General features: G+C 36.8%; 1 protein-coding gene across 1 annotated transcript in view; it reads left to right on the top strand.

Annotated features, from left to right (window-relative positions):
- Positions 1-24,100, top strand: part of LOC123322588 (otoferlin-like) — a 229,341-nt gene that overhangs the window by 201,198 nt on the left and 4,043 nt on the right. The window contains exons 26-29 of the mRNA XM_044910534.1: positions 10,837-11,007; positions 16,549-16,771; positions 18,550-18,812; positions 22,764-23,002. Of these exons, the coding sequence (XP_044766469.1) occupies positions 10,837-11,007; positions 16,549-16,771; positions 18,550-18,812; positions 22,764-23,002 (896 nt within the window). The remainder of the gene's footprint in view (positions 1-10,836; positions 11,008-16,548; positions 16,772-18,549; positions 18,813-22,763; positions 23,003-24,100) is intronic.

The following is a 24,100-nucleotide window of genomic DNA, read 5'->3' on the forward strand; positions in this document are numbered from 1 at the left end:
GGGAAAAAGTACATCGGAAAAAGTTAGTCAGTCGGTCCGGGGAGCGTGATCAAAAATAATACCCCTTTAAGTCGGTCCGGGGACGTGATCTGAAAAATATCGAAAATATACCCCTTCGAGTCGGTACGGATAAGTAGAGAAATTATAAGTCATTGTAGAGTCAGTCATTAAAGATAGAGAAAAGGGACTTAGAATAATTAGGTTTTCACGAAGTAAGAGAAAAGTCTAGGTAGATCACGGAATAGAATCAGAGACTCGGTCGGCTCATAGATATTTGGAAAAGTTCAGTGTAGAGAAAAGTCCAGTCCTTTGTTTTTGTTGATTTTGTTCAAGTAGAACCGGAATATCAGGAATTTGGTAGTTGAAGAAATTTGGAAATAATTGGAAGTTAAAGTCAGCTTATCGGAAAATTAGTAAAGTAGCATTCGAAGAGTGATCGTCTATTTTGATTCGTAGTACGACCAGATATAAAATTGTGTTGAAATTTTGGATAGGAAATTTTAAAACGAAAAACGTTTGCGACGGAAAAGTGCGGGAAGTTCGGTTGAGTGTAAAGAATTCGCCGATAAGTGCGGGTAAGGTCTGGTGTCGAAAAGTTTTCATCGGCAGCGTCAGACAACAGCAGTCGCAGAAAAGGTAGAAAGTTCCAATTTTTATTCGTCCAGAGTCTTGAAAGCTCCTCTGAAATTCATTGATAAAGTATTGATTTATTATTGAGCGCTAAGTTGGGAAGTTGAAATTTAACCCAAGGTTTTGGTTATGAAACTATGTTTTATTGTTTTACGCTTATTTGCATGTGTTTAAGAAATTGAAGATTCTTGTTGGTCGTTTTGGACCGAGTGCGTATTTGTAAGAGAAGTTTTAATTTTATTTTCCAATAGATTTATTTGTTAAAGTTTTTCGTGAGTTTCATTTAAACATCTCCCCAGAAATAATAATATTCAACTTCAAGACCTGTCCTTCGTGCGACGGGCCGGATCCTCATTATTTCTTTCCCTTTCGAGGGCCTTCAATTTTTGTGTATCTAACATCTAAAAATAATCACCCCATGATCAGTGGAAAGCCGCTCTTCCATTGATCGAGATACTGGGGTGCGTTATTACACTGGTGACAGCGGTGGGATTTAAGTTGATTTTTCTGGGGTAGAATACCAAAATTGTTTTATTTGAGAAGTTGATTTTTAAAGTTTTAGTTATTTCTGAAGCGAGTCGAGTTAAAATCCAATAATTCAATCGGAGCCATTGTAGAAGTATTGAGAGAATTTTGTTTTAAGAATTTTTGGGGTTTATTAAGGGTTGATTGATGGATTTACTTGCGATTATATCAATGAATTTGAGGACTTTCGGATGAAGGAACTCTGAGTTATTTCTATTGCCAAGAATAGTTTCATTTTGCGTCGATTTTTGTTTGTTTCAAGAGAATAATCGAGTTTTTGTGAGAAGTGAAAAGTAGAGTTGTGAAGAGAAAATAAAGTCTAGCTGCCGCGATATTAGAGAAAGTTGAGTAGAGTTGGATAAAAGTTCGTTAGTTACTCTTCGTTGTAGTGGATCAGAATTTTATTTTAAAATCGGATAAGTTATCAAGTTCTAATCGGGAGATAGTTGGAAAATTTCATTCGTGAAGAACGTTGGTGTTCAATAATTTGTGGAAGATTTAATTAATCGATTGATGGAAACGTTAAGAAAAATTGATAAAGTAGTTGATCAGTATTGAAGATTTGAGTTTAAGTTTTCGCGACAATTTTATTGATTTGAGGGTGCATTCTTGGCTGATGGTGAAAGATATTTTTTTTTCTTTTATTGTTTTCAGGTGAATTATTTTTTTTTGAAGTGTATATTACTGTGTGTTTTGAAATTTTTGATTTTGCAGGAATTTGATGGTTTTGAAGTGAATAATTTTTGAAATTTTTTTTGTTGAGTACCAATTACGTAGGATTTTGAACGCAAAGTTGTGTGCGCGGATTTGTTGAATTTAGACTTGTAGTTTATCGAAAAATTTTAGAAGAAAAGTCGTCAATCAAGTTATAATTCTTAGGCGTGTTTAATAATTCATTTTGTGTTTATCGGTGACTAGTCGAATGATCGGTAATTTTGTTACAAAAAGTGGGTTGGAGAATTAGTTAGTTTCATTCAAATTTTTTTTTCTTGCGAAATTAAAATCAATTTAGAAAAAGCAAATAAGAAAAATTGAGACGTTTTTAATGCTGTTTTATTAGAATTTTGAACACGGATTTAAGGAAATCATTTGAATTATTTTTTTTGTTTTTTCAATTTGGAGGCTAAAATAATTTTGAATTTCGGTCATTTGAATTTAATTGGTTTCAATTAAGTGAAATTTGGAATTTTGGTAATTTCAAGTTGAGTGTTTTGATCAAATAAACGTCAGAATATTTCGGAATTTTAAGTCAGTTGGATATAAAATTTTGATCGGTGTTATTCACAGAATAATTCGGAAAGTTAGGACAAGATAGGGTTGCAGGTTTTTTTTCAGGACATTGTTTATTGAATTTTATTTTTGCTGTTGAGATATCATTTTTTTTTCAGGGCGTTAATTATTTTTGGGATCACAGTTGCGTTTAAGATAATATTTTTTTTTTTGGTGATATAATTTTCTTCAGGGCGTTAATTATTATTGGGATCACAGTTGCGTTCAGGATAATATTTTTTTTTTGGTGATATAATTTTTTTTCAGGGCGTTAATTATTTTTGGGATCACAGTTGCGTTCAGGATAATATTTTTTTTTGGTGATATAACTTGTCTTTTAGGGCGTTTCCATATAAGATTGATATAATTTTTACTAGGGAGAGTATTTGGCGTTTATAGTTTGATTAATTCTATCGTGTGTGCGCAGCGTATTTTGGGAGTTTTTTTTTTTTTTGAATAGGAATACTTGATTCATACTTTGAAATATCGTGAATCTGATATAATTGTTTTGATTTCCTCGTTTAATTTGCGGAGTTTAAAGATAGTTTTCGGATTAAATTGTTATTGAGGTTATTCACAAGGTTTTGAAAAATGTTGCCGGCGGCTAGTGCTAGTGCTACCACCCCTGCGGTGGTTGAGAAAGATGTTATGAGATTTCCGTTTATGTATTCGTTGGGGATGATTGCGACAACCCTTGATAGTTTTTCGGGAAAAGACGCGAAGCGGTACTTCGATAAATTAGAGTTGAGATCGAAATTGGACGGATGGAGTGAGGAAGAAACCCTTACTCTATTGAAATTAAAACTGATAGGCGCGGCGTACGAATATTTTAAGTCTGATGAGGCGTATGATAAATTGAAATACTCGGAATTGAAACAGCGGCTAATTTTAAAATTTACTCCATCAAAATTGCCAGGGGAGAGTCAGTGGAATTTAAGTCGTTGTTTCCAGCGACATGATGAAGATGTTTCATCATTTTGTACTAGGCTGCGGATTTTAGGCGCGGAATTACTTCGGGAAGATTTGGGCGGAGCATCGCCAGACGAAGAAGCGGGAATCAGAAAGAAAAATAAAGATCTGATACTGAACCAATTCAAAACAGGGTTGCGCAAAGACTTGATGAAGGATATGGGGGTAGCGCTATTAAGGGAAGACAATTTGGACTTAGAAAAAGCGGAGAGACTACTCATTTTACAAGAAACTGCAACCAGGATGATACAAGGAAGGTCATCAAACATGAGAATATCAGCAGTTTACACACAAAACGTGTGTCAGTTATGCGAGCAGCAGGGTCACTCGGCGAAAGAGTGTAAAAATAGCTGGAGGAGTCAGGGGAATGCAGAACAAAACACCAGAAAAGGGTGTTATTCATGTGGTAGATCGGGCCATTTCGCTAGAGAGTGTAGGAATTATAGTAGGTCAGGGCAAATGACTCAGGGAGATTGTTATACTTGCGGTCAAAACGGTCATTGGGCTAGGGATTGCCCAGGACAAAATCGTCAGGGACAAGAGAATTTTAGGGAAAATAGACTGCAGAAACCTACAAACCTAATAAGAAGAGGTGATGTAAATTTGGAAATGATTCAACGAAGGGGGGAGGAAATGGCACAACATTCAACTAGAGAAGGGAATCGAAATACGGAAGCTATTTCCAACCAATTGTCTCCATTTTCGCGGGAGTTCCAACCCAGGAAGCAAGAGGATAACATACATAGGGGTATTAATACTATCAGAATAGAAAATCCCGACCTAGCAGGGGTAGGTCACAAGGGTGGTGATAGGTCGGCGAACCTAGAGTCACTGGTGGAAATCCCGATAAGGGAAGATGAGAATGGACAAGGAAGCACGAAGAATAGCGGTGAACGAGAAGTAGCTTGGGAACTGCGAGAAGAAAGGTCTTCGATGGTTAGAGCAGAAGTTGCGGAAGGAATTCAGGAAAATTCAGGTGTTCAGAATGAAAAAATAAAGGGGAAACCGGTGGAGGCATGGGAAAAGGCAGCCTCAAATAAGAATACTGAGGATTTTGAACGTGGAAACTTAGCGAGAAATACGGAAATGATAGAGAGTAATGCTGAGTACTTACGTGAAAAGGGGCCCAGGGGGTCAAGGATTAGTGGACGCGTGCCAAGGACGGTCGCGACGGAGGAATGCCAGTTGGCAGAATCGAATATGGGAATAATCGATAACGTAGAGCAGATGATCGACGTAGATCAGGGGCGTAACTGGGAAACTGATGTTTGCCATGAACAAAGGAGTTGCATGGAAGGAACTGGGAAGGAAATTCGGAAGAATTTAAAAATTAGTACCGGTTATACTAGGAAGAAACGAGGGGATGAGGATGATAACAGGGAACAAGGAAGAAGGTACAAAGAGAAGTTTACTGAAATACAAGTGGATAAAAATGAAGTGGAGTATCAAGGGAAAAATAGACCCAGGGGGTCGAAATCAAGTAAACGAGTATCATGGGACGTCAATACAGAGGAATTTCAAATGGTGGAATTTAGGGTAGGAGACTTGGTATATTTCAAGGAGGTATCTGAAAAATTGGGAAAGAAATGGTTAGGGCCATACAGGATCAAGGAAGTGTTTGATTCGGTAACCTGTAGGATACGAAAATGTGGGGGATGGGAGAGCAGAATTGTTCGAGTAAACAGGCTGAAGCCTTATGTCGCAAAGGTTCGGAAAAAGCGCCCTGACAAACATTTGTCAGGAAGAGAGGAAAGATTTGAGGATTTTAGTGAGACAGATTCGGAAATAGGGAAACCTCGGAGGTTTCGTCCGATAATGGTTCCACAGGGGTATGGGAGACATACACGGAATTCAGACACGGGATTAGAGAGCAATGATGAGGAGGAGGTAATGGAGAACGATCAAGAGGAAGCAGAAAGGGTGGTAAGGAGGTCTACCAGGATTAGGCGTCCCCCAGATAGATGGAGCCCAACCTAATCAGATAGGAGATCAGGGTAGCGGCAGGAAAATCTGTAGGATTGACCTGTCAGGAGAAGTGAATCGACTCCTGCCCTTTCGCAGATTCCAGGGGCTCTCACTGACCCGGAGAGTCACAACCTGAAAAGGGTCTTCTTCTTCTTCTTTTTTTCTGGGTAGTGGCAGGACATTTTGGCTGATAGTCCTGAAAAAGGAATAATCGACCTTTCCCATTCCACAGATTATAAGTAGAATAACAAGGAGGTCCGGTAAAATGACTTATAGTGAGGGAAGTATGAACGGTATAAAGAGGGTTTTCTTTATTTTTTTGCGTCAGATGGGCGCCCGGGAGTATCATAACGTTGATGATATGTTGAAAAAACCCTTGATCATTATATAGCAATTGGTTCATTTTCGTTTTGATTGAAATCGTTGAAGTTAAAGGTTGTTAGCTGTATTCAATATGAGAAGATTTAGAAGAGACACCGTCGAGTTGACGTATTGTTAGTTAAGTTTCAGCTAGAGTCATTATTGAGTGATAGATTTCCTAGAAGAAATTTCATATTCGGTTGTGTTAGGAGCTTCATGTTGGAAGTTAGATTAACAAAAAGGGGTCAATTGTGATTTGCTGATGGATGATTTTAAATATCATCAATAAAGAATATCGGAAGTAGATGAAATGAGAAAGAAATAATCCTTGTCGGAAAAGGATTATGAAGAAGCGTTGTGGTCACCCTTTGATGTGAGCACAACGTCCTGCATGCTATTTCATAAGATTTGAGTTTTATTTAGGTATATGATAGGTCATTTTATGATTATTGTTTTCCCCATATGATTAAATTGCATGCTCATGGGAGATGAATTGTTTTGTATGATTTTTGCATGTGTTTTTTCGTTTTTTTCTTGTATTCAATCAGGTTTTGGTCAATCAATATCCAAAATAAGGTATCTTTGAAAGACAATCCATGGCAGATTTTCAAGGTATAATCATCAGGTCATCATCAGTGGGATAACCTCTGAATGGTGATTAACCTTAGTTACCAGGTGGCGACGGCGATAGTATACCATAGTGCGGAAAACCGGATATTGCGGCTATTTCATCAGAAATGTTAGAATCTTCATGAACTCGAAAAGTTGTGCGCCAAAGAATTAGAAAGTTTGGAAATTTTGCGTAAGAATGAGAGACATTCAACTCAATATGTGGACTTGTGCGTACGAGGGTATTCTGAACTGATCAAGTGCGGTTTATGGAACAATGTCGGTCCGTATACAAGGCTCGAAATTCATCATCCAGAGGTAGACGTAATCGTCATCAGTAGAACGACGATGGTTCAGCTTAAAAAGGTTCTTCGAGAGATGCGAGTGGAAGGCAACCAGAAGAGAATTAGATTAGAGACGGCGGGACATAGACTGTCCACTACATACTTTGACGTTCAAGAAGGAATAGAATAAGCTCACCAAACTGCGATTAATCAAATGCATCACTCAGTAAAGAATGTTTTCAACTTATGGGAGACGAATAACGACGTTAAAATTCGAGCAAATCCGACGTCGAAAGTAGGCTACCAAAAACAAATCGAGCAATATCCAGGGTTACACCCAATTTTACCAATAGTGATACCACACTGGACTGAGAGACATAGCCGGTAAACGATGCGCCGAATAATGTGCCGCGTCAACAAGGTCGAACTGAGTTTGTGTTTTCGTAACCCAGATGATCATACGATATGGACATTAGCACGGGTTGAACAGTGGCGTTCCGTGTAAAGAAGCTTTTCCACCTGAGGTAACTTTTGGTTTTTCACATGAAGAGTTATTCCATATGATTTCGAGGATATATATGGTTGTGTGAGAATGTTCGCGATAGTGAGAAAGAATTCCGAAAATTGAACCTAAAGAACTCCATGTTGAAGATAGTGAAGTGATTGATGAAAAGATGTGGGTAGAAACTGTTTTGATGACCATTGTCCGAATAATGTATTATTTAGGTTTAGTTGGTTCATGTTTGTTTTTCTTGTTATTTTATGTTTATAGAGCTTAAAGATGATGTGTGATTCAAAGGACTACTACATAAGTAGAGTTGTTAGAGCATTTGTAGGTTAAGTGATAAGGAAGGAACTGTAGCTTGTGAGGAAAATTTGTTTGTGAAACTTAATTTTTGGTGAATGTTAGTTTTAGGAAAGAGCAGGATATGATGGAGTTTGGACGAATATATGATGATTTAGGAAAAGTTGTGGCATCCAATGCCAAAACTTTTTAAAAGGAGGGAGTGTTGTAATAAATCGGAATGCGAGATTCCGAATAAATTTGGCATAATTCGAAAAAGGTATCGCTGGAACATTCATACATTGTTGCAGCCGTGCTTCAGAGGCGATTTTTAGTTGGACATACGATACTTTGAGGCACTTGAGATCAGACGGTATTAAGTCGCGGGAATTTAAATAATAATCAACTCGATAAGAGTTGAAAGAGTTAGTGTCACTCAGTCAGAAATTCTGCAGATATTGATACAATGTACGTTTTCGGAGAGCAACCGGCGATCGCCGGCCTATGTAATTGATTCCAATATCCGGTGATAAGGACTTCAGAACGGGTGAAAACGGTCAGTCATGTAGATTAAGAAAGATTTATTAGTCTGGAGACCCTGAGAGGAAAACAGTTCTCAGAATTCGAAGTAGCCGAAATTTTCTTGTAACCACCCAGCTTGGGAACGCTGATTTTTCAACTCAGCAAGAATGATCGTCCAATGATTTCGATTTTGGGACGTTTTGGTACCACCCATAGCGTGGGAGAGAAAGACCGGGGAAAAAGTACATCGGAAAAAGTTAGTCAGTCGGTCCGGGGAGCGTGATCAAAAATAATACCCCTTTAAGTCGGTCCGGGGACGTGATCTGAAAAATATCGAAAATATACCCCTTCGAGTCGGTACGGATAAGTAGAGAAATTATAAGTCATTGTAGAGTCAGTCATTAAAGATAGAGAAAAGGGACTTAGAATAATTAGGTTTTCACGAAGTAAGAGAAAAGTCTAGGTAGATCACGGAATAGAATCAGAGACTCGGTCGGCTCATAGATATTTGGAAAAGTTCAGTGTAGAGAAAAGTCCAGTCCTTTGTTTTTGTTGATTTTGTTCAAGTAGAACCGGAATATCAGGAATTTGGTAGTTGAAGAAATTTGGAAATAATTGGAAGTTAAAGTCAGCTTATCGGAAAATTAGTAAAGTAGCATTCGAAGAGTGATCGTCTATTTTGATTCGTAGTACGACCAGATATAAAATTGTGTTGAAATTTTGGATAGGAAATTTTAAAACGAAAAACGTTTGCGACGGAAAAGTGCGGGAAGTTCGGTTGAGTGTAAAGAATTCGCCGATAAGTGCGGGTAAGGTCTGGTGTCGAAAAGTTTTCATCGGCAGCGTCAGACAACAGCAGTCGCAGAAAAGGTAGAAAGTTCCAATTTTTATTCGTCCAGAGTCTTGAAAGCTCCTCTGAAATTCATTGATAAAGTATTGATTTATTATTGAGCGCTAAGTTGGGAAGTTGAAATTTAACCCAAGGTTTTGGTTATGAAACTATGTTTTATTGTTTTACGCTTATTTGCATGTGTTTAAGAAATTGAAGATTCTTGTTGGTCGTTTTGGACCGAGTGCGTATTTGTAAAAGAAGTTTTAATTTTATTTTCCAATAGATTTATTTGTTAAAGTTTTTCGTGAGTTTCATTTAAACATCTCCCCAGAAATAATAATATTCAACTTCAAGACCTGTCCTTCGTGCGACGGGCCGGATCCTCATTATTTCTTTCCCTTTCGAGGGCCTTCAATTTTTGTGTATCTAACATCTAAAAATAATCACCCCATGATCAGTGGAAAGCCGCTCTTCCATTGATCGAGATACTGGGGTGCGTTATTACAAAGATCAACATGTACCAACCTTGTATGTTTTTTCTAACAAGTAATTGATTCATTAGATTCATCCGGTCAGGTAGACGTAGTATATACGGATTTCCAGAAGGCGTTCGATAGGGTCGATCATAGAATTTTGTTGAATAAATTAAGATCTCAATTTGGATTTGGGCGTAGGTTAGCACTTCTAATCGAATCTTATTTGGATGAGAGAAAATGCTTTGTGGAGGTTGAACATTCAAGATCCTTTCAATTCTGTGCTACATCTGGCATTCCTCAGGGTTCTAACTTGGGACCTTTATTGTTCCTTCTATTCATAAATGATGTCACCGATGATATAGAGATATACATTTCGACTTTGATGTTTGCTGATGACCTTAAGCTTTTTTTCAGGATATCTTCGGTTTTGGACTGTGTCAGATTGCAGAATGCACTTGATGTTTTGCTGAAGTGGTGTAGATTGAACGGACTGTCTCTAAATGTGTCTAAATGCTTAGCGATGTCATATTCCAGGAAAAAAAATATGGTTTTGTATGATTATTGCATGGAAGGTCAAACGTTGTCTCGTGTAACTGAGTACAGGGATTTGGGTGTTTAGTGCGACATCCAGTGTTCCTTTGTGCCACACCTGAATAGCCTCATTTCCTCCATCAGTAAAACTTATGGGTTCATTATTCGTAGTGGAAGGCGATTTCAGAATACGTCCACATTAATTGCTATCTTCAATAGTTTCATTCGTAGCAGGTTAGAATATTGTAGTATAATTTGGAGACCAATTTATAGTTGTTATAGAAAGCGTATTGAATCGGTACAGAGACGATTGTAAATTTGTTTCCTCTACTCGAATTGTATTTTCCCGTAATTGGGACATTGTTCCTGTTGGAAAATAAAGGCTTATTATATATAGTATTTAAAATTAACAAACTGATCAGTAGTCACTCAGACTCATAATAATCAATAAATCAATTAACTGATAACCAAATTGCTGATTTGAGAACGTTGAATTAATATTGAGATCATGCTCATATAAACTGTTGTCCGCCGAGGGTAGACTACCCAACATACACTAGCGCGCGAAATTTAAATTTCGTTTAGTTTTCTTGATTTCCTCAGTTTCACAGGCAAAGTTTCCGAATTTTTCTTTTCAAAACTTTCTATAATGTATGAAGATGTTTTAAAAGGAAAATTGAATAAAATCGGGGCAGCTATTTTTACGTGATGCGATGACAATATAAAACAGGGCTCCCTTGTTTTATTTGTAAAGATGTTTGTGTTCCGGGTTTTATGTATACATTATTTTTCTACGAATATTTTTGTGTCGGTCCCATAAATACTAATGCTCATTGTGGATTTGTAGATTCTAGTCATCCAGTCTCAATTTATTTCAAAAGTACGAATTTAGGGCTTCAGTTCGTGAGTTGACCTGGTTTCCAGGAAAAGACGTAATACTCGTAAATAGTTCAAACTCAATTCACCAGGGCAACATTTTCTGTAATTCAAGATCTGTCCGAAATAACTCCGTTTCGCCATCATAATCGTCCATCAATATCGTTCTTTCCTTAATCTGAATGAGATTTCTTATTCCCACAGATGTTTCGAGATAGAGGCTACATTCCCACAGGATTCCATGCTGACGGTTCAGATTTACGATTGGGATCTTCTAGGTTCTGACGACCTCGTTGGAGAAACTAGAATTGACTTGGAGAACAGATTCTACAGCAAACATCGGGCAACTTGTGGTTTTCCAACGAAATACGAGGAGTAAGTAATAATTTCAATTTGCCGGGAGTAATTACTGTAGACGTCACGCTAGCCAAGAAAACGTGCATATAGGGGTGGTAGCAATTAAGTAAGAAAAAAATTTGAGGGGAAATTATTCTTTCACATTACTCGATGCGGAGACGGAACACGGAGTTTATATGCAGGAAGATTCCTGATAAACTGTACAGGGTGATAGAATAAGAGTGACGACCAAAACTGATTAAATATCAATATCGGAACGACAAAAAATTTGAGGTTTCTCGTGTTGTTATATTAAGTTTTATTTCTGTTATAGGCGTCTGTTTTGTACGCTTCTCACTTATATACATGACATGAGAAGATAAAAGATGAAACAATAAAAATTCAATGTATTAAACCTTTCTGAATTGAAAATTTCAATTCAAAACTGTAATAAATATTTTTTCCGTCCAGTTTATATTTGCAATATTTGAGAAATATAGGTGGGTATTCCGAAAACCATTTGCGGTATGATGGAAATGGAAATGGACGCAAGAAAGGTATAATGGCAGATTATTTCAAAAGTTCTTTATATATGGCTCATTTTGTTTTCAATGAAAGTGTCTATACAAAATGATTCATTGTTAAATGTGCGGAAGCTAAAAGTATATGGAGGTGAGTCAGAATAAACAATATTAATTCAAGCAGTCTATCTCTCTTCATAATCCAAATAAAGCGTGTTTTATTGATTTTGTCAATTTCTTTATCTATCTATAATTAATTTCGACCCAACCTTTATATTTTGATGAATATTAGGTACGTTTATTCTCCGCAACAACTAGTTTATACTGACGCAGTAACTAAATTTTTTTCAGGTCCGGACTAGGAACAATTGATAAATACTATTCAAAGGGAAAATACAAGCTATTTCTCGTACTTCCGCAATAGATTTTAACACACAATTATTTTAGTCAAATCTGAATATTCAGACAACACAGTAACCAAAATTGCAAAAAAATTAAATTTCATTCGATTTTTTTTTATTGTATCAATATTACAAGCAATCAGAATATTATATTCTTTAAGCTCATTTTTTGGCATTAGAGCAGGCTGCTCTCAGTTATCGTGATGAGGACCTGTCCATTGACAGTTCCTTCTTAAAACTCTTTCAGGTCTGCTGGCCATTTTCGTTTGAGTCTCCTACTGTGCTGAGGTTCGGTCAGTGGGTGTATCAGGATGTTCGTATGTCCCTCAAGCCTTGCGTGGTGTTTATCGCTTTCATTCTTTATGACGTCCTTCACGTAGGGTATGTTCAAGTCGTCGTGTAGGGTCTCATTGGAAACATACCATGGTGCATCTGCTATCATCCTAAGAATTTTGAACTGACTTCTTTGAATTATTTTAATATTTGATTTGCTGGTGCAACCCCATATCTCGATTCCGTAAGTCCAAATTGGCTTTATGATGGTTTTATATATCAGTAATTTGTTGTCTATTGCCAGTTTTGATCTTCTTCCCATGAGCCAGTGCAATTCTTTAACTTTGAGATCTATTTGTTTATGCTTTTTGATGACGTGTTCTTTCCATGTTAGTCTCTTGTCCATGTGCATGCCCAGGTATTTTACTGTGGGAGATTCAGGTATTTGTGTATGGTTTATATGCACTGGGGGACATTTGCCCTTTCTTAATGTAAAGTTCACTTGTACAGATTTCGTCTCGTTGATCTTGATTCTCCATTTACTCAACCATTTTTGTATCTCGTCCAGGTGATTCTGCAGCATGTGAGAGGCTTCTACAGGGTTTTCGTCGCTTGCTAAAACAGCGGTGTCGTCTGCAAATGTTCCCATTACAGTATGTGGATTGGTTGGTAGATCAGCTGTGTACAATAGATACAGTAAGGGACCAAGAACACTTCCTTGTGGTACTCCAGATGTTATGGGTAAATTTGTCGATATTTTGTCGTTCACTCTCACTCTAAATTTTCTGCTGTTCAGATAGGATCTCAGAAGTTTGAAATACGCTATTGGAAGAAATGTTTTGATCTTGTAAAGTAGGCCAGGGTGCCAGACCTTATCAAATGCTTGGCTCACGTCCAGAAATGCGGATGTGCAGTATTTTTTCTGTTCCAATGCTTGGTTAACTACGTGGCTTAGTCTGTGTGCTTGCTGCACTGTTGAGTGAGCTGCTCGAAACCCAAATTGATGATCTGGTATCCATTGCTCTGTTGTTGGATCTGAGTTGATTCTTCCCAGTACGAGTCGTTCAAGGATTTTTGATGTGACTGGAAGCAGACTGATCGGCCGATATGAGGTAACAAGGTTTGGATCTTTTCCAGGTTTTGGGATGAGAATGACTTCTGCTGTTTTAAACTGCTCTGGCCAGTAGTTTTGTCTAAGTATGGCGTTGTATAAATTCTTTAGTAAGATAACCCCCCTTTCTGGTAGCTCTTTCAGCATTTTTATGGTAATTTTGTCAGGTCCTGCTGCTTTTTTTATTTTGAGGTGTTTGATTTCCTCTTGAACTTCGGCTGTTCTGAGAGGTTTGATAGGTGTTGTAAAATCAGGTATATTCAGGAGTTCCCTCTCTATTTCATAATCTATGGCGTCGTCGTTGGGGGTAAACACTCCGGCTAGGTGTTCTGCAAATAATTTGGCCTTTTCTTCATCGTTTCTAGCCCACTGTATATCAGATATTGAATTACGTATAGCTGGGATGTGCATCGTAGGCTTTTTGGAACTTTTTATCGGCTTCCATATGGAATTGTCATTTCTGTTGAGGTTTGAGACGTAATTGTTGAATGAGGCCTCTATTGCCTCTTTGAGTTCCGTCTTCAACTGGCGGGTTATTCTGTTCAAGATGTTTTTATCTGCTGGGGAATGTGTCCGCTGCCAGTTTGCTCTTGCCCTTCTTTTTCTAGCTATGAGCTCCTTAATTTTCGCCGGGATATTATAGACCTGAATTGCTTCGTTCATTGCTGGGGTTGCTTGTTGCACTGCGTGTATAATCAGGTTATTGAATGTGCACAGCGCTTTCTCAATTTCATCTGGGTTTTTCAGGCTCACATCAAGGCTTATCGTTTCTTCAATTTTGTTTCGGTATTCGTCCCAGTCGGTTCTTCTGTTGTGTAGTCTTGGAATTGGTTTTTTATATATTGCAAAGGCACCGACTGTTGCAATTATGGGGGAGTGGTCCGATGATAGGTCGTAGCTTGGAACAATATCCATGTTTGTAGAAGAGATGCCGTTTGTAACGAAGAAGTCCAGTAGGTCTGGAATCTTTTTGGGATCAGTCGGCCAATATGTGGGGGTGCCAGTTGATAAGAAACTGTAGCCATTTTGTTGTATGAGACTAGCAAGTTCCCTACCCTTAGTTGTGGTGAGTCGCGACCCAAAGAGGGTATGTTTGCTGTTATAATCTCCTCCTGCTATGAATTTAGGACCCAGTGTTGAAAAGAAGTCACTGAAGTTCTCTTTTTTGATGTTGTGACGTGGTGGACAATACACTGCAGCAACTTTTATATTGAACGATGCAAGCTGTACCTTTATACTTGTAGCTTGTAGCAGGTCTTTATTGTGTTTCGGTAGTTCCACATGATTGATGGTATTTTTGACGATGATGGTGGTGCCGGCATGTGCGGTGTTGTCGGGATGATTGGTGTGATACGTTGTGTATTGGGGTATGTTGGAGTAGGACCTCTCTGTGAAATGTGTTTCACTTATCAGTAAGATGTCTATTGAGTTGTAGTGGAAAAAATTTCTATTTCATTTTTGTGTTGTAGAAGACCGTTGGCATTCCACTCGGCAATTTTAATGAAGTTAGTGAATTTTACTGATAAGGGTTGTTAGCATGTTCATCATCATGGTGTTCTGTTGAATTAATTGTTGAAACATTGTTTTAAACTCTTCTAGAAATTTGTTCATTACATTTGTGAGATCATTTGGTTGTTCTTGATTTTTTGTTTTAACTGCAGTGGTATAACTTCTTGTTGTTTGCTGGTAGTGATGTGGGAATGTTGTTTCTTCCTGGCGAGATTGTAATTTTGGATATTGCTGATTATCTATGGGGGGTGATGTATGTTGTGTTTGTGTTGAGAACGTTGTTTGTTCATTGTTGTGTGTCCTCCTGTTCGGTTGTATATTCTGTCTATTATTAGCATTACGGTTAGTTTTCAGTAGTTTGTGATAGAATTCGCACCCCTTGTAACTTGCTGGGTGATCTCCTCCACATAAAGCACATGTTGCTGGCGTTTCTTTGCTTTTTCTGCAAGTGGCAGTGTTGTGTGGTCCTCCGCATTTAACACAGACGAACGGTCTGTTGCAATAAGTTTTTGAGTGCCCATATTGCTGGCACCTCATGCATTGTGTGATTCCTTTTGTTCTAATTGGGGGTTCAATTTGTATGGCTATGTTGTGGAGGTACTTTAGTGCATATATATCTTTGTTGTTAGTGGCTGGTTATAAGTCTACAAAGAAGAGATTTAGTGGTTCTTTCGTCTGTCTACGCCTTCCATTAATTATATTCCTGACTTGGTGTCCTTTGTTTGGTAATTCGTTCTTGATTACGTTGGGATCTGTTGAGTGATGAAGGTGTTTTATCACTATTCTATAAGCGCGCTCTTCTTTTGGCTGGTATGTGTGATGAACTATATTGTTATCAGGCATAAACTTAATAATACCTTGTTCCTTCAGATTTTTCTCATTTTTTTCGAATATCATATCAAATGTAAAGAATTTCGATATAAAGGGTGTTTTTTGAGTTGAATCTTATTTAACAGTTTTTCCTAGGCCAGACCTGAAAAAAATTCAGTTACTGCGTCAGTATAAACTAGTAGTTGCGGACAATAAACGTACCAAATATCATCAAACTATATAGGGTGAGTTGAAAATATGGAAAAATAAAGAAATTGACAAAATCAATAAAACACTCTTGATTAAAAAGAGAGATGGACCCTTAAAATAAGGTTATCCTGACTCACCACAAACCTCAATGTCCTCTATCAACCCTCAGCTTCCACCCATTTACCAATGAATCACCTTGTATATGCTCGTTTATTTCGATATTCAGATCCCACTGCGATGTCACAATAACTTATCCTGCATACAGGGTGATTCACGAAGACCGTTGGTTAAAATATTTCAAAGAAATTTTTCAGTAAGGCTTTGTTGGGAGAGATGAATTCTTGAAAAAAACTTCGTTCGACTTCCGGTTTCACCGGAAATGATACCTACTGTCGTTTTTTAAATGAAACACCCAGCTTTTTTATTCATAATCAGATTACTCAACGAATTCTACATTGCTTTGATTTATCATTTGCTTATTTTCACCACAAAATTTGTCTGTAATCTGTCAGATGGGAACCTGTATCGGAACACTAAAATGATCCCTAAACAGGTCATATATCTATTTTTCCAATATTTTTAGAAATTATAGGGAATATTACACCATATATGGAGTAGTGGCAAACCTGTAATGGTAGTATAAAGCGCGTACAAACACACAACTTCATTTCAAGGCTTTCCTCATTTTTTCTGTTATTTGCGTTTTTTGTTAATCTTAGCTGAATATCTTCTCTTCCCTTTATAGAACAGGACATAACGCATGGCGGGATCCAATGAAACCAACCCAAATACTGGCCAAACTCTGTAAAGATGCGAAAATTGATCCTCCAATTTATGGAAATGGACAAGTCAAGCTATGCCGCCAAGTGTTCACTCTTCAAACGGAGGATTACGAGAACGGTTGTGGCAAAAATGTCGATGAGCAAATCGCCCTGAACATACTCAATAAATTCCACCATCTTGCAGAGGTTTGTATAAATCTCATACCAAAGTTGTTTGATACCCTCGATTTTTATCCCAGTGACCCTATTCTTGGTGCGAATACAAACTCTTTAACGATATAAGAAGGGTTATTTATAATCCAAGAGCCAATTAATGGACTCACTGATATTTCAGTACAAATCCAAAGTTCAAACACAAGCTTTGTGGAGTTGGGGAAAAACCAACGTTGTTTATAATATCAATGAATATGTTAACGGCATGCAGACAATTATTGAATTCTGAAAAAGTACACCTCCGGGTAGGAGGTGTACTTTATAAGAGTCCAGCCTGATAGCATTAATTCATAGTATCCGTTTGTCGCATTCTTCCCGAGACATCCTGTATATTCAGTTCTGCCGACCTACAGAGCCGCTGTTTTGTGTTCAATGGCCCACTCCATATACCTAGAGTGGGCCATAGAAGAAAGCCGTCAGTTTGTTAGTTAAGCCCGTTTGTAACAGCCGAGAATTCTCTGAAGAATTATATGGCAAATTTTGGCAAGAAAACGGCAGAGATTATTTTAGTCGGGGAGCCGACGATGCTATATCGGGATTTACTCGAGCGTCGTGGAGACCTAGTGGATTTTGAAGATTAGATGGTTGAAAGAAAAAAAGGTTCTATGATGTATGCATTTTCAGCGGTGGGGAAAGCGTCTGCAGGGTCTCAAAGATATAAAAAAAAATCGTCAGGTGTACATACTCGAGCGTGTCAGATTAGAATACTGTATATGCCCTACGTGTCTTTGATAATGAATTCATGTTAATCTGACAGTTTGCGCGGGAAGCCGTACTAGCCGTACGGAAGAGTTGAAAATGGCGAAAAAAAATTTTTTTTCCAGCGTGTCAGATTTTTGGAGGATATGTTAATTGGACTCAAAGGAAGCTACTTTTCAAGGGACTGACAATTTGGACGTGACGTAAGGTCACAGCGGTCCTTTTAAAATGTAAAAAAATCGTTATTTGTTCATACTCGAGCGTGTGAGATTTTCACACAGATGGTTAATCTGGGTATTGTAGACGTGTTGACCCATTAATCTGACACTAATCAGGGGGTGTTTTCTTAATCTGACACTTTGAAGATGATAATTTCGATTTTCGAATATTTCCCTCCCTGTACCTCTAATCGTTTTTGTATTCATCATGAAAGTTGTAGATAATAAATTTCTACACAACTTTTGTCTGAAGCAATTTTACATACTCTTAACCGTTCTCGAGTTAGAGGGCGAATAGGGCGAGAAGCTTAGCCACACATGCGAAAGGACAAGGTCAATGTAGAATCCCAGTCTAATCTACATTCATCCAATTGTCAAAATGACAAGGTATTTCTATGATGACAATTTCGAAATTAGTCACGAAAATTTTAGTGTTGTCTGTGACTGAACCTTAGAATGTACTATTTTCCAACGAGTGCATTTTCTCTTCAACATGTATCGCTGAACACCTTGCATTAATCGCCATATATCTCAAAAACGTTTGATCGTAGAAAAAATTGCTTGGGCCAAAATTTGTAGAAAATGTTATGCTCTACAACTTTTATAATAAATGCGAAAAAGATTTGAAGCCCAGGGAAGGAGATTAATTTAAAAAAAAATTAAAATTAAAATATAAATTTTTTCATATTAGTAGTCTGCTTGAAAAATTGACATTTAGAATTCGAATGCGATTCCGCGCCCCAGAATGAATCCAAAAGTCCCCATCAAAATTCATCGGCACCAATAATTAAGATTTATTCAGCGGAATTAATTGCCTCGTTCATAATTCAACAGATCGGTTGCCCTTTGGTCCCGGAGCACGTCGAGACTCGACCGCTCTACAACCCTGAGAAACCCGGAATCGAACAGGGAAAGTTGGAAATGTGGGTGGACATGTTTCCGAAGGACATGCCGCTGCCCGGACCGCCAGTGGAGATATCTCCGCGTAAACCGTGCAGTTATGAACTTCGTGTCATCATATGGAACACAGACGAGGTAGTTTTGGAGGATGATGCCTTCTTTACAGGAGAAAAGATGTCAGATATATATGTGAAGGGGTAGGTTATGAGTTCGATGTATTGTCCATACAAGAATTATTGACATTTCGGGTGGCTATGGGAAATCGAATGTGAGTTCGTGATTGCGGACATAATTGTATCAATTTTGAATGGTGATTAATTTGCTCTGAATTCTAATTTATATTAATACTAGCTGACCCGGCAAACGTTGTTTTGCCATATAAATAATTTCCATGTTGTATCATAAAAAAATAGAAATTAAAAATTTTGTCTAAAAAATAAAAAAAAAATTTTGGGGTGGACTACCCCTAACATTTAGGGGGATGAAAAATAGATGTTGGCCGATTCTCATAGATAGCTGACCCGGCAAACGTTGTTTTGCCATATAAATAATTTCCTAATGATTAAATTACTAAAATGGCTATTAAAAAATAAGGGTTGATCGTAGAAGGGTGAAAATTGAGGGTTGTATGTATTTTTGTATGTTGTATCATAAAAAAATGGAAATTAAAAATTTTGTCTAAAAAATACAAAAAAAAATTTAGGGGTGGACTACCCCTAACATTTAGGGGGATGAAAAATAGATGTTGGCCGATTCTCATAGATAGCTGACCCGGCAAACGTTGTTTTGCCATATAAATAATTTCCTAATGATTAAATTACTAAAATGGCTATTAAAAAATAAGGGTTGATCGTAGAAGGGTGAAAATTGAGGATTGTATGTATTTTTGTATGTTGTATCATAAAAAAATAGAAATTAAAAATTTTGTCTAAAAAATACAAAAAAAAATTTAGGGGTGGACTACCCCTAACATTTAGGGGGATGAAAAATAGATGTTGGCCGATTCTCATAGATACCGGATAAGCACAAAAAATTTCATCAAAATCGGTCAAGCCGTTTCGGAGGAGTATGGTAACGAAAACTATGACACGAGAATTTTATATATTAGATATTCCATTTGTGATATTGAAACTACAGAAATTATTGGAGAAATTTTGTGCCCAGATTAAGCAGCGTCTGGACTAAGTCCTACTGGGATGTCAATAATTCTTGAATGGACTATACGTATAACGTGGTTGCTGAACGTATATTGAACACTTAAATATGAGAAATGGTTGTCCTATGCAACGTGACTGTTATAACTCAATATATTCATATTCTACAGTTAGTGTTTGTCATATCAGAAGATAATAGGGAAGGCAGAAGCTTGATACTCTTGAATCTGATTTATTCACTTCTGAATACAACAATAGAAATATTACAAAAAGTAAGATACTTAATCAAGAGAATATACAATATACATAATAGTGTAATAATGCACCCCGCATCTTTATCAGTGGAAGACCAGCTTTCCACAAGAGATCATTATTTTTAAGATGTTAAAACACAAAAATCGAATGCCCTCTGAAGGGGAAAAATATGGATTCGGCCCGTAACGCGAAGGACAGGTCTTGAAGTTGATTTCACTATTTTTCTGGGGAGAAAGTTCAAATGAAACTCATGTATAAATTCAAAAACTAAATCTATTGAAAAATCAGAACATCTATGCTTTCTCTAGTATGGTCAATGACGACCAACTCAAGTGTTCAATTTCTTAAAACTCATGAGCTCATCATTTTATATCTTATACCGTTTGAAGAACTCACTTCCTCTTGAAGTTTTGATAAATCTCTACTATGGCTTGGTCGAGAGCTTGGTGTATAGCCAAAATAGCCATATAGATTATTGCATTCTGATCTGGGGTGATTCTATTGATTTTAACAGAGTTCTAGTTTCCCAAAAACGTATATTGCTCATGATTTTTGGCATACACCTACGCACTTCCTGCCGACCAATTTTCAAAGAGAACAACATTCTTACTGCACCTTATGTATACAGGGTGTCCCAAAACTATCGTGGTGTCGTCACACCACGATAGAGTAGACCAAATATCATCGAATAATGATACCAACATTAGTTCAACGAAAATATACCGTTTCCAAAATAATCAGAATTTTATTAAAATACCTAAAGTTGCCGATTTTCGAACTATTTTTCTTAATCACAGGCCAGTTTGCGAAAAATGATAGCGATTTTAAATTATATTGAACTAAGATTATTGTTTTATCTCCCCTAATTGAAATTATTTCAAGTAGTTACTCGATAACCTAAGTAAATGTAAATTAAAACAATTGTTTTTTCTACATGAATTTTATTACTCAGAATAATCCCCCTCTATAGGGGTGAGAACGTGGGAGAAAAACGCTATCCTTAATCACAAATTGGCCTTGTGATTGAAAAAATAGTTCGAAAGTCGGCAACTTTAGGTTAGGTTTTTTCAGAAACGGTACATTTTCGCTCAACTAATGTAGGAGTCATTCGATAGTATTTGATCTACTCTATCGTGGTGTGACGTTTGATTCACTAGTTTTGGGACACCCTGTATATGTATAGAGCTTTGATTTATATGAAGGATAATATAGAAAGATTTACCAAACTATCATATTTTCACAATTATTCCACCAACAATACTGACACTCTCTCTATTCCAGTGCATAAAACCACTAAATTTGAGTCATCCATTATGTATAAAGGCATAATACTCTATAATCATTTACCACAGAGAGTGAGGGCACTGAATAGACGAAAGTATGGGAAAATGCTCAAAGAATGTTTGTAAAGAAAGCTTACTATAGTGTAGAGGAGTATATGATTGACAGGAACTTATTGTAGATCGTAAATTTGATTTTTTAATCGTATTTATTGTATTTTTCTTTTTTTTTTGGACTTGTCCTATACACTCTGTGTCAAAGAGGATCAATAAATCATTTCATTTCATTTCATTCAAGGAGCGCAAAACAATAAACAGTGTTTTTCCTCAATAAAATCTTGGGTTTAGTTTTACTTCCCAACTTAGCGCACAAGAACAATAAAAATATAATCAATGAATTCGAACCAGCTTCCAGGTCTCTGAACTTTATTCGCGTTTTCTCTGAACTCCAAATGCGAGAAAATAAAACCAAAACAAAATTGGAACTTTCTATCTATTTTTGCGATCGTTGTTCGACGGATGATGCTGACGGAGAACTTTTTCGAGCCACAGACTTTCCACGCACAAAATCGACGGATTCTTTCATTCACTACACTACTCAACCAAATTTCCCGCACTTTTTCGTCGCAAAATATGAGCACTTATTCGTTTCGACCCTATCCTAGCTAAGCCTGGTAGTTTCGATAACAAAAATTCACGCACAGGATAAGAGTTCACAGCCTTAGGATTTTATTCAGTCCCCTTTTGAAAGATCTGAGAGTAGGGTGGGAAATATTAACGTTGTAGAATTTTTCTTTGTAAAGAACACACATCTGATCAACCGCTGAGTTTTTTGTCTGTGAAGATACTATAAAATTTCAACCAGATGCATTTTGATAAGATGAAAAGAATCCATTTTTGTCTAGAATATGGCTTGAATCAATAATAACTTACTTGGAAAAGGAATAATATGAACAATAAAAACATTACTCACAGCTCATTAGACTGAATGACTGAAATGTTCTGATTTGGTGTTGGAGGGATTTAGCCTGCTCTGGTGCTCATGTGCATAATTCCCTGAACATAAATTCCTCGTCAAATGTTGAGGATATTGATTTTTTTGACCATCTAAATTATTTTTTTTTTTTTTTTTTGTTATATAAACTTATAAAATTTCTAGAAACGTTTTTTTTTTCTTCATCGTGAAGCAAGTTTTTATCAAGTAATCATTTTTTTATCCATGTTTCACAGAAATGCTGAAATGCATATTCTGTAGGTCGTTTTCGGTAAGATCAAATGGTTCTTTTCAATAAAATATCGAATTTTCATTATGTCAGGACAAATTTATTCGATGGCGATGTCAACAGAGCTTTTGGCAATATAAAGGAAACCCTTTATATTGTATGAAGACTAGCTCATTATTTACATTATTTTTTATCTTGTACCTTGTGAAATTCACGGTCATTGTTTTGTCTTACAGATGGTTAAAAGGACAAGAAGATTGCCAATCTACGGATATACATTATCGCTCATTGACGGGAGAGGGTAACTTCAATTGGAGGTTTATTTTCCCCTTCGAATATTTAGATGCAGAACAGAAAATTGTCATCACCAAGAAGGAATCAATGTTCTCGTGGGATGAAACTGAGAGTAAAATACCTGCACGGCTAGAACTTCAAGTTTGGGATGCCGATCATTTCTCTGCCGACGATTTCCTAGGTAAACTTGTTCATTCGATACCAATTATCCACTTCGTCTGTATTCATAATATGTATTGCTGACATTCAAAAGACTAGATATGGGGTGTTTCATTGGGAAACGGAAATTCTCAAGAGGCGAATAATAGAGGGTACCGATAATTGTGAAACGATTATATCACGAAAAAGCATATCGACATTTCGAAACGTGTGCTCCACATTCTTGCTCAGATAGTTTTACCGCACAAATTTTCAATTCAAAAGTGAAGTTGTTAAGAACTGTAATCAAAAATTGACTTAATAATACAATAATGAATCAATAGTTCTTTTGAAACTACTAATTAATTATTAAATAGATTGGTTTCTTTTTTTTACTTACTAACTTATATAGTTAGTTGAAGGGTACAGGGTACAGGGAATCAACCATCGATGTCAATTTTCCTTTCAGTTGAGAGAAACGCGTTTTTAACTCCAAAATCCGTTCATATTATTTGAAATATGACAAATTGAATATTATTGTTCTCGAACTGATCATTATTGATATTATTATAAATGAAATGAGTGCATCACATGAAATGACTTAGATTTTTCTTTTAGTGTATTGATCGACATCGTTAGTTCTTTCCATGTAGGGTAAATCTTCGGAAGTGATTTAACGTATAACTGAACTAGTTTCATGCCTGTTTTGCTGTTTTAATATAGGCTGTGACTAGAGTCCCGACTCGGGTCTCGTGACCATTCCCGAGTGACGTCATTAAATTCGGGACTGATATTCGGTCCCGAATTCAACGATGCACGGCACTGGTGCAATGGAATTTATTAAGCAGTGAAAGGAGTAGCGAAAAACTCAATTTTCAGTTCAAATCATAAGCTTATACCCAGTCAAATAGAAACAATGATTCATATTTCAATCGTGCATGTAGTTGTAGATAAATATGTTAGTATATTTTATTTTCAAATCATCTCATTTATAAAGAGAAAAGAGAGCAATCTAAGGTGAACATTTTAAACAGAACCACTACCTTTACCTTTTTGGCTAAATTTTCATACACTTAAAATAAAAATACATTTTATTGAGGAGCCGCAGCATTGTATCATTATTTCGTATAAAATATCATAC

The sequence above is a fragment of the Coccinella septempunctata genome, chromosome 1 (assembly GCF_907165205.1).
Source record: "Coccinella septempunctata chromosome 1, icCocSept1.1, whole genome shotgun sequence".
Lineage (NCBI taxonomy): Eukaryota > Metazoa > Arthropoda > Insecta > Coleoptera > Coccinellidae > Coccinella > Coccinella septempunctata.